The sequence below is a fragment of the Gasterosteus aculeatus genome, chromosome 17, assembly GCF_964276395.1.
Source record: "Gasterosteus aculeatus chromosome 17, fGasAcu3.hap1.1, whole genome shotgun sequence".
Classification (NCBI taxonomy): domain Eukaryota; kingdom Metazoa; phylum Chordata; class Actinopteri; order Perciformes; family Gasterosteidae; genus Gasterosteus; species Gasterosteus aculeatus.
This window is the reverse complement of record NC_135705.1, coordinates 13,283,858-13,295,757: the sequence shown is the minus strand read 5'-3', so window position 1 is coordinate 13,295,757 and position 11,900 is coordinate 13,283,858. Positions and strand designations below refer to the sequence as shown.

Genomic DNA, 11,900 nt, shown 5'->3' with positions numbered 1-11,900 from the left:
GGTTCCCCTGAACTCGTCCAGGGGAAAAAACTCTGCGGAGTCCTTTTTTGGTCGCGTCATTCTGTCAAGGGGATGCGTGGAGGAGGCAGGACTCAAACGAGGACTTCTCAGAAAGCAAAAGGGCAAAAGGCCAAGGGGCAAAATCTTATTTGCGAATAGAGTGGGCGAAATCCAGAAGGCTGGACTAGTGCAAGACGGGTATTGGATCTGTGGAGATCTGAACATAGTTAACATCAAGAGGGGGCGCTCCTGAAGATTTGAAGGAAAATTCCACATGGCGAAATGGCCAGTGAAGAAGTGGCCTATAAAATCAGCTGGAGACGTTGGAGCTCATGCCAGGGAGAGTGTAAACAAGCCGGAACAAACAAGGTGTAACAAGAGCTCAAGCAAGGAGTCAGCCGAAAGAAGACATACAAGGCACTCAGGAAAGTCCAAAGAGTGAAACTCAAGAACGCTTCTTCTAAGAAGGAAGCCCACTTGCTGGGTTAACAATTTTGTGGAGGTAAAAAGATCCGGTACTTCGACTAGGGGGCGCTACATAATGGGGGCTCGTCCGGGGTGGTAAATAATGCAATTAGATAATTAAAGTAAAGATAAGCCAACAGTTATTTAAGCACTAAGCCTAAGTTTGTACATTTTATATTAGTTATAATACTATGTCAACTAAGTTACTGTGAATAGCAACAAGCCTTTAATAAAATGCTGCAGCTTAGTACGGGAGATTTAGTTAAAGTGCTCAAAGAGTGGTGCAGAAGAGAAGAAATAGATGAAGACCACTCCCTTATGGTGCTGATTCCCAAAGATGAGGACGATGCACTGATTGAAGAGACGATGGGAAACGTCAAAGCCTCAGGCCGAGTGCGAGTGAGAGGACAGACAGTGAGCATGAAACTGAACCGTCTAACAGTGCACTGCGAGTGCAGAGAAAAGGTGGACCTCACCAGAGTCCCTCTGGAACTGCTGCCGGAGGGCACAACAGAAAAGTGGAGGATCATTATAGCTGCTGAAAGTCCTGTCGAGAATGTTTCTCCAAGCCCGTTAAAACCCCGGGCACCGGCCAGGGTATTTGTGGGTGTGTCTCTGTCTGTGTTTTGTTACAGGATGATCTTACCTGTTGTAAGGGACCTGATTGTTATGGGAGTGACAGCTTGTTTTCTCCTGGTCCCCAGCACAATGGTGTTTTTCTTTGCTGTGTTTTGTTTGTTTAGATAATTACTTTGGTGAATAAACATCCTTTTCTGGTAATCCCTGGAGCGTGGTTTCCTCTATTTGTTGTGGCCTTTGAGCCGGACCATAACATATGTCAGACATACAAGGAATTTGACTTGGCGGTTGGTGCATGACAGCAGACAGTACGACAATGGACGACAAGACAACAGTGCACGAGGAATAAAATAAAATATAAGGCTATGGGTTAGTAATTAAGGCTTTGGGTTAGTTTAAAAATAATGGCATAAAAGCTAAACGTTCAATTGAAAAATAAAGTGCACCAGCGAACAGAAAGTGATGCATGACAGTGATGCATGACAGCAGACAGTACCACAGTGGACAACAAAAAATTAAACATAATAAAAAATATGCTATGGGTTAGTTTAAAAATAAAGGAAAAAAGTAAAAAAAAAAATTTAAGAAGTTAAAGTTAAAAATAAAGTGCCCAGCGAACAGAAGGTGACAAGTGAAGTGTGCAGTGTGAAAGAAAGTACCGGTCAGAGTCAGTTAGTGGGGGACCCAGGCTCTGTTGGTGAGCCCGACTGTCGACGGGAAGAAACTGTTCGTTTGGCGGGAGGTCTTAGTCCTGATGGACCTAAGCATCCTGCCAGATGGAAGGGGCACAAACAGTTTTTGTCCGGGGTGAGAGGGGTTGGCTATGATCTTTTGGGTCGCTTCAGGGTCCTGGAAGCAAACAAGTCCTGGAGAGACGGCAGATTGCAGCCGATCACCCTCTCTACAGAGCGGATGACACGCTGCAGCTTGTCCTTGGCTGTGGATGCAGCGTACCAGACGGTGATGGAGGAGCAGAGGATGGACTCGATGATGGCTGTGTAAAAGTGCACCATCATCGTCTTTGGCAGGTTCAATTTCTTCAGATGCCTCAGGAAGAACAACCTCTGCTGAGCCTTCTTGGCGATGGAGCTGATGTTCAGCTCCCATTTGAGGTCCTGGGTGATGATGGAGCCCAGGAAACGGAAGGAATCCACTATGGTGACGGGGGAGGGTAGGACCTTGTTCATCCTGAAATCCACAACCATCTCCACTGTCTTTAGAGTGTTGAGCTCCAGGCAGTGTTAATTTTGTCGACGAAAACTATGACGAAAATGTTTCGTTAACAAACCTTTTTTCCATGACTAAGACGAGACTACGACGTGACGAAAACGATCTTAAAAAATAAAAACTATGACTAAATCTAGAGACAAGACGAGACGAACATGTTGGTGGTTGACAAAGTCACAATACTTTTTCCCCCTAAATTCGCACGCCGCTGACAGACAACAGACAGGCAAAGAATGGCGGATATTAACACGTCATGATGACGTCATCCACGAACCCAGAACGCTCGCAGCGGTTCAGCGGTGGTTCTTTTGCACCGACTACGGACCGCGACGACTATTTTACGCTTTGGCGAGTTTGAATGTGCGCTTTGTTAGTTTAGCTCAGCTGTCTCGGTTTAGCTGACTGTTAGCAGGCTGAAGCCGCGCTGCTTCACAGAAACATGAAGACCCGTTTAACAGACTGTTGGACCTTTCTGGTTTATGATGCAGCCAAGAAAATAATGTATTGCAGCGATTGTTCTATTAGCTCACACAAACACTTCAACCATTTGTTCTTGGCTCAGCTCCTTCTTCACATTTTACAACCCATTGTGGCCGCGAGTCAAAAAGTTTGCCGACCCCTGCTATAGACCTGTCCTAGGAGGGACATCTAATGGACAACCAAGTACTGCAAGCTAGACTATTATGCAGCTGTAGACACAACACAAGGGATCCCTGGGCCTGAGAAGGGAAGAAAGGGAGTTTAATATGGCTGTTAAATGTGACTAAAACTAGACTAAAACTAATTACATTTTAGTCTAGTTTTCGTCGACTAAAACTAGACTAAAACTAAGAAGGATTAAAATGACTAAATGTGACTAAAACTAATATGCATTTTTCGTCTAAAGACAAAGACTAAATCAAAAATAGCTGCCAAAATTAACACTGGTGTGAGAGCAACGTGATCTCCAAAACCTGTTCGTAAAAATGTATACGAAATATTTGACATAGAAATTCGTAACAATACATACTAACTGGCGGTGGTTAACAACGCCCCTTGAGTGAACGTCTCTCCGCCATGTTGGATTCTTGAGTGAACGGTTAGTATTGTTTTCTTACAATTTAACATTAATTTCTCGTTAAAAATGCAATCATAACACGTTTATTTTACATCGTTAGACTTCACGTCAAGTGTGTTTACGGGGTGCAGGTCCACATTCACTTTGAACAGGGTGACGTCATCAGTTGCCAGTCCGTATTTATTTAGTATGTATCACTATGAATTTGTATCTTCAAGATTTTCGTATACATTTTTACGAACAGGTTTTGGAGATCAGGCTGGTGAGAGAGGCTGACACTGAGTCGGATACTGCTGAGGACTGGATGATGGAGGAAAATGTGGAGAGGGCGGTACCTGAGACAACAAACAGACAAGAAGAACACACAAGTGCAGGGAACATGGGCGTGGACACAGGACAAATGAGTGATGGAGGTGAGACAAATGGAGCTGCGGGCTGGATTTCGGCTCCGGCTGGCCAACGAGCCCGTGACCTGCCTCTCCTGGCAACGGATCCACCTCGGAATCTGACATGATCCTTACCCACACGGCTAAACTACAGATGATAAACAATATCTCCATATGGATTCGCATCCGCTACACACTGAAATGACACCTGACAGGCAACAGAGAGGCATGCTGGAGTACTCAGGTGACGCATCTAGTCGTTGGTGTAGTAACAGCAAGAACGCTTATTGGTGTTGTGACTTTCACAATTAGTTCCTCAGTGAAATGGCTCGTCCTACAATTTTCCTGTCACTTATCTCCATATGTTAAAATGTATAATTAATGATATGCTCGTTCTGCTATATTCCGTAAAAAAATACCATGCTTATTTGAACAAATATTTCCTGACAAGAATATGACATATTGAGTCTGTGGCGCTTAAAATTAGAAACAATATCTGGTACGCTTCAGCTAATGAGCTCAGCTTGGTCAGATATGTGGCCTCTGGTTCAGATGTACTAGTCATTCTCCCCATGGATCGGGCCTCTGAGCAGAAACCGTGCATTTCCCCCACATGTTCCTCAGTTATTTAACACCTCCAATGTAACCACATTGTATGAGATGGTCGAAGAGAAACAGCATATTTTAGAAACCAAAAGAACAATGTTTATTTGAGGAATTGATGCAGTGGCTGTGGCATAACACTGCATGAAAAGTGAGATTTTCGTCCCCGTAAACGCCCGGAAATCTCCCTAATTTCCGATAATTTCCAACAATTTGCAACCCGCGCACGTCGCGTTTGTCTGTGCCACAAATTGTCGGAAACGAACCATGACGTAGGTGGAGAGCTGGCGGAGGTGCGAATGGCCCGAATTAGCATATGAATGCAGCGAAACCGCGGGTGGCCGAGCGGAGCGGGCTTGAATATCCTTACTCCTTATTGGATGAAACCACAACTTACGAACAAATAAAATCACTCGTGATTGGCAGCAAAACCACACCTGGGCAGACCAGGCTTGAGTTTCCTTGATCATGATTGGATGAAACCACAACTTTCAATCACTCGTGATTGGTTGGCAGATCTGTCGCTATTGGTCACCCGCCTCATTTTATTTATATATTCATATTATGCTGTATATTCATTTAATGGTTATCCTATGTAGGCTACTACACTATTATTAGGATACCAACCAGGACATCAATGAATTTATAGAGAAAATGAACATTTGCCACATGTTTATGCAAAGAAAGAGCTTTATTAACAACACACAAACAACAACTACATACAAAGTGAGGATCTGCACACACTTGGGTAAAGGCGGTTTAAAAACTACAGCTCAGTAAACCGTCCGTTTGCCTCCTAGGGGTTGTAGACCGTCACTGGCGCCGTGTTTTCCGAGCCAGGTCTGTTGTGCAGGCGCCTCGTGTGTGTGTGGCGACTGTACAATCCACCCGAGACCCCGCCAACAACGCCGTCCCCTCCGTCCGACGTGAGCTCTACGGTGGCGGATTTCCAGAGTTCCACCTCGTCATCAGCCAGCACACTTTGTCTCGATTCCAGCTGCTGTAAAAACAACAATGAATCAGTACTGTGCGATGCGTACGGACACAACACATCGATCAATGCACCTGAAAAAAGTGTCTGACCCTCTTTCTTCTCGCTCGACTCCGCCCGCAATGAGTGTTCCGGCTGAACCTGAAGCTCCTGCGTCCCGTCTCACAATACGTCTCACAGGCGGCTGGAAAACAATTAAATGAGTGTGGTATGAATACAAAAATCAAACGCAAGTCACAGTAACATTTAACAAGGAAGGAGAAACAGTAAACAGTGTCACTTACACACAATGACGTCGTCTAAATCTGGACTTTTCCCGGAGCTTTTCCCGGAACTTTTCCTCATTATGAGGCGAGATTAGTCTGTGAAAACAACATGTACAGTTATGATCGGTATATATACGTATATATTTCCTTATACCGCAGAATGAAAGCATATTCTGTAAATCTTACCCTTACTCGGTTCGTATCGCCTGTAGTTAGTCTCGGAGTTGTGAAGACGGCGCACCGCTTCCTGTAAACGACACGGCAAAGAAAATACACTTTAATAAAGCTGTTTCTGCTCACTTGTAAGGCTACTAGGCTACTCTTAGCTTTCGTTTGAGGCTACGCTACTTTTAGCTTAGCTTGCAGTCATCGAACGTATTCTTACCGCTATCTTGGGATTGTGCGCCCGTCTCCTCTTCTTTGAGTCGGTTCCTCTCCTCTATGGACAGAAACCCGCAGAGTCCCGAACACTCCAGTGGAGCGAACCGCTCGTTGATATCGGCGGTTTGTTGTTGGAGTTGACGAGACGATCCACTGAGAGCATTCAGCAGTTTCTTCTCGTATGTCTGCGGACTGGCCGAAAGTTGGTGACCGCGGAGAGGAGTTGAAGGCGAGTTGAACGCGAGACGTCGTCCAGCCGTTATTCACGAAGCAGCAAAAACCAAACAAAGGAACTGGAGATACAGTTCTTCTGAATATAGTAACACACACGTGTTTGTTTGTATGCTCGTCTTGCAAGTACTGCTGTATCAGTCATGCCTATGACCTCACACGTGATTGGACGAGGAGTCTAAGGGTCCTCCAATCACATACGAGGTTATTGTTATACGGAAGGACCAGTATTTTAGGAAGACAAATGGTTGGGACTTTGAAACAGCTGATATGCTTTATGTAAAGCAGTGTTTTGGTGTCAGCAGAACGACTTTCCCTAGAAATCTGTACAGTGGTGCCTCTTTCTCCATTCAACCAGACAATGAGTCTGACAGACATGCAATGTTGACAATGTATCATCAGATGCACCCTTGTGTCACTGAGGTTGAATGTTTTGCTATGACATGTAAACGGGTAACATATATGAATGTAACTTACTCAATCGATAGATGCAGAGCATAAAGGTCAGCGTATATTTATGCTAAGTGGTGTGGAAACACTAACAGTTTTGAGGAACCCGTCCTTGACCCTCTAGCAGAACTACGACCAGCCATTATAAAGCAGTTTATAGTTGTTAATGTTGTGTCAAAGGGTACGGCATTTAAACATGTTCTTGCACAAGTTTCCTGGCTTCATCCCCACCCGGACAGACATTTTTATGGAAAGCCAATAGAAGTTTGGGGCTTGCAGGGAACAGACACGTCATACCCAGCATCATTTCTGCCAGTTGAGCGCATTGCTAGAAGATGTGTGGTTAATACATCCTCTGTGCATTTAAGTAAGACCAAAGAAAAGGTCACTGTAGTCCTGCCACTATGCATGTCAGAAATTCAGCTTCCTGAACCGGGTTTGTTACATTGCCACTCTAACCTGTTTTTTCTGAGTTTCCCCAAACACATCCTGACTAATTATTCAACCATCGACACCTGCTGCTGCCTGCACACCCGGTCCTGATTACCATCCCCTTCACCATTTAAGCCGTGACCAGACAACCAGTCCCTGCCGGATCGTTAGCGTACCACGTACGGTTTTTGCTCCAAACTCGAGTCTAGTCTAGTCAAGAGTCAGTGTGTTTGTTTGCTTCTGTTTTTTTTTCCGGATCACTAACCAGCAACCTGTTTCCCTGCCTACAGCTCATCACTTGGATCGCCCTTTTCCCCTGCCTAGCCGTTGACCCGACTCCAGCCCCCACTCATCACCACCCAACCGGACCAGACCTTCCCCACACCTTTTTTTGCATAATAAATACCCACCTTTTATTTTGATTCTTCCGTGTGGTCTGCTTTTGGGTTCCCGTCCTGGACGATTCGTGACAATGCACTGTAGTTGAGCTCTAGGAGACTGTGATCTCTGCAGACCCTTCATGCTGATTCAAATGTTGTTTGCATGGAATGCTCATTTTACCTTGATTAAAACTAATTTTTTAAAGAAGTTATTTTGTGTTGTCTTTTTTACACATTTGCCATTGCTAATGGCGTACACAGTAATCTAGCATATTTTAATTAAATTAATCAATTCAAGCTAAAATGTAAGAGTCTATAATTAGGCTACTGAGCCTGATCTATTTGTACCAGAGATTTTCTTACCTTTTAAAAAAATGTCACCTCGGCTAAAACTCCCTCTGCGACCCTTATTTGCATTTGTATAGCTCACAGAATTTTCATTTACATGTCAAAGCCTCCCCTAGAATTAGGAGGAGGGGGGTCATGGGGGGACAACTGCCAAGGGAGGCCCACATCAATTTCTGACAATTTACGGCAGTTTTCGGCGTTGCCCGCAAATTGCTGCAAACCTGAAATTCCACGACAATTTACAGTGCCGCATACTGCCGAAAATCCCACTTTTCATGCAGTGCCATGAACCTCAGGGTCCCAGTTCTCCTAGGAGAAACCCACCAAGGAATCGCCATCTCCCAAAGAAACTATGCTGTGATAGCGTAGAGAGTGACCAGGAGAAGATAATTGTCGGTAACATGTCAGTCTAAAGTCCGCTGTTATTAACGTTTTGTTTTACTGTTTGACGTCTTTGAGCGATGTGTCTGCGAGTGAGTGGTTAGCATGCTGGCGTGGGCTGTGTGGGCTGGGCGGAAATATGTTTTGTGTTCGCGGGTTATTACTGCAGCGATGGTTATTTTTGTCTTGTGATGTGTTATTTTTGATAGGTTGATTATTTTATATTTTGAGGTTTACGAGAGTGTTTACCTGCCCTTGCCCGTAAGGTACGAAATAAAGAAGAGAACGATCTCAGTCGCAATGCCGAATCCCGCGTCCGGAGTCTTCTTCCCTCCTCACGACACTCCACAACTAAAACACAACGCAGAGTACCAGGGGACATATATATGTGTTATATTCATTTCTTGTGTTTGGCTCAACCACGGGTCCCTGCCTCCCCCACTCAGAGTACAACCTCACATTAAGATTGGAATGTTTGAATACATTTTGTAAAATTGCCATCCATTTGAGTAACTTTCGCCAAACTTTTCGCCAAACTGACTGACCTGTGTTCGCCCCCCCCCACCTCCCTCCCCTAAACAACCCCAAAGGGGGACCCAACAACATGTTTTGGAAAAAAGTTATTGAAGGTAAAATTGTATTTAAATGAAAAGGTAAGATTTCTGTAAATGTTTTGAGTGGAAGATCATGAGGATAAACAAGACTGTTTTTTGCATTTTACTATAGGGTACAGTTTAAGGGATTACTCCCAGACCCATCTATATGAATACTTTTGGGGATGAAGAGAAAATAATCAAATAATGCACATAATTCAGTCCCCCATTTTTACAACCACCACCACGTGGTTTAACAGAAGCGTCTCTCCGTTGTGACACACTGATCTATGATTGAAGGCTGTGGTAGATCTCGCACTACCCTTTTTAAAAACATTTTTACAAAATCAAATTGAGAGTGTGTAATTGAATGCTCTAACATTACTCACACATTATCAGTAAGCGGCACGGAGACTGTTGCAGGGCGACATCAGTAGCGACGGGGTACGGGCAGGGTTGTCTTCATCTGAGCGTAAAGCGGTGTGGGAGGAGGAAGGATGGATGTGTTTGAGTGGATCTAGCCTTTTCTCCTCACATGTTCAGCTCTGCGCACTGACTAAAGACAAGGCGCGGGGAAAATCCACCTCTCTATGTGACGTTCAGCCCGACGGTGATACTTTCCCCCGCATTGTTAAAAAAAGAAAGATAATTTACGTTGCATGGACGAGTAACCAGGGGCTCCTCTGCATTTTTTTTTTGTTTTATTGCGGATGTCCACTCACTCAGCGCTCCCCTTCCCTCCTCTCCAGCTTCAAGATTGGTGAAGTGGTTTCCTCTCCCGTTCGTACCGGAGGCCGACCGGTCTCCGATCTGGTCTGTGTAGTCTCCGGAGACTCGAACCGCTCTGTCGGCAAGGCTGTGCGGCTCCCGGATCAGCCCGGTGCCACCTCGAGCACTGGCTATGGAGATGATTGAGGGAGACGTTATGGACAAACTAGAGGACATGTCATCGGTGTACGACTTCGACCCGATCACCGGCAACATCCCCGCCACCAAAGTAGAAATCACCGTCTCCTGCAGGTGAGTCGAAGCGTCCGCAGAGAGCCGGGAGCGGGCGATTAGGAAAGTTCCGTGTGAGCAGTGCGTGGTGTAAAAGTTGTGACAACGCCCCAAACATTTCTATGAGATTCATTCGTAATACATTAAGGCAACTTATCAAATACGAAAACGCACCGTGAGCGGCAGGTGTTGGGTTGATACTGAGGCTATAACAGTCGTGGTTTAGTTTACGTATCTGGAGTTTTATCCAATGTTTATAACTATACTCTTGACGGGAAGCATGGCTTCCATTCGGGCTCTCCATTTCAGTCGAAGTTAAAACGACCCGTGGAGGTCTGGAAATTCACGACATGCATCCTGACGTTTTACAGGGATTGTGCCATGAAAGCTACTGGGACATTAGTGAGTTCAACACACAATGTGTTATGTTGGGTGATGCATGCAGAATACCCTTATGTGCTACACAAAAGTCATAACCATTGAAATCTATCTGGTTTATCTTCCTTCGATGCTGATAGACGACATACACACTGTGGTGCTTGTACTGTTGCTGTCACATCTTCTCAGACAGAAGCCTTCTTCTTGTTGAAGCCTATGTTGTGCCTATTTTACCAGGGCTGGTTTCAGCACCAACAGAGCACTGAAAACTTCTTTCCTGCTCTTGTGCATGCTTTACAAAGCATAGGATGTTACAAATGTCAAGGTTTGCATCACATCCACATCACATGCCTGTACCCCTGACCTTAATCCTAGTTGCATTATTTTTTATTATATTATAATAAATGTTCTATCTCAGGGGAACACATTGCCTTACACCAACTGTATATCCACACCATTTGTTCATTGTTCACTCCTCTTACTATTGGAAAAGGCTTTCAACGCCTTTTCCTTTCAGAGAAACACTCCCGTGCTGGCATGTGTTTCACACACACTTTCAGACACAGACACACACACCATCTATATCGTCTTTGATGCTGGGTTTTAGGTTGGTGAGTAAGTGTGAGCTATAACAAGCTGTGTGTGCATTATTGATGGGCTTTTTGACGTTCAGACAAGCTTGCTGCCACATTTCTATACTCTGAGAAAAAAAAAAAAATATATAAACCATACACGCCCTCATTTCTTGCCAGGGTGTGTGTGTGTTTCAATTCACTGAATGAACAACCCATTGCTTGTAGAGTCTGTGGTGTGGGAGATGGTGGGCGATAATGTAGAATTGGGTTAGTTTCAGGCGGAAGAATTGTTGCATATAGAAAGCCCTGGTTTCTTGCTTTTCTGCTTGTTATGCTGAGCGGACGGGATGACATGCCTCGGTCATATGCAATCAAGCACCATTTAGGGAAAAGATGAGTCTTATTCTCACAACCTAACAGCATTGATGCACATTTCGTTGACAACATCGACGTGTGTGCATGCTGTGTGTGTGCGTGATCATGTGTTGATGTTGGTAGGAAAAAAAGACAGGCAGAGCAGCAGTGCAGAAAGCCCAATACCAGTAAGAAGAGGAAAAATAAACCAGCATTTAAAATGGGAAGATTGTTCTCCCCTCCTGCTATGCTGCCTTGTGTGCATGTGTGTGCACGAGACAGACAGAGAAAAAGGGAGACAGTATGAGTGAGAATAAAAAGCCAGCAAGAGCGAGGCAGGCTGAGAAATTTTATAAGCACACATTTGATGGTGCAGGATTAACAACTTTAATGAAATGGGAGTAATTATGCTGTAATTCGTATGGAATAGGAGTGTGACAAGCTCTAAACAAGCTAATACCAATTAGCAGATGGGTTTGCCGTGATGGGTATTGATGGAATATAATGGATTGCGTCTTAACAAGCTTAAAAGACAATTGAGGCATGGTCAGGGCAGTTCCATAACTGTACTTCCAACTTTTCTACAAGGGCTGTTGTGGTTTTGTAACAATCATTCAATAATAGGTTGCTGGACAAGCCTCTTATGAAATATAAATATATGGCAAAATCAGTCACATTCAAACACTTCTAATAGAAGTTCAGTCCCTTCCAAATCCTCTAAATCCTTTGCACAGATCTTGTGTGAGTCAGATTTCTATTCAAGAGAAAAGGCTCCTTGCAGGGTCTTTTGCTTTGCCTTTCTTCCTTCGTGAATCATGTACATG

At 44.4% G+C, this 11,900-nt stretch overlaps 1 protein-coding gene and 1 long non-coding RNA gene across 2 annotated transcripts in view; one reads left to right on the top strand and one right to left on the bottom strand.

Annotated features, from left to right (window-relative positions):
- Positions 1-4,989: 4,989 nt before the first annotated feature.
- LOC144388964 (uncharacterized) lies at positions 4,990-5,671 on the bottom strand. Its single transcript, XR_013453236.1, has 3 exons — positions 5,593-5,671; positions 5,401-5,492; positions 4,990-5,317 (listed from the first exon to the last, which is right to left on the bottom strand). It is a non-coding gene; the product is annotated as an uncharacterized LOC144388964 (long non-coding RNA).
- Positions 5,672-9,126: 3,455 nt separating this feature from the next.
- Positions 9,127-11,900, top strand: part of cpne5b (copine Vb) — a 146,791-nt gene continuing 144,017 nt past the window's right edge. The window contains exons 1-2 of the mRNA XM_078092396.1: positions 9,127-9,380; positions 9,520-9,790. Of these exons, the coding sequence (XP_077948522.1) occupies positions 9,672-9,790 (119 nt within the window). The 5' untranslated portion in view covers positions 9,127-9,380; positions 9,520-9,671. The remainder of the gene's footprint in view (positions 9,381-9,519; positions 9,791-11,900) is intronic.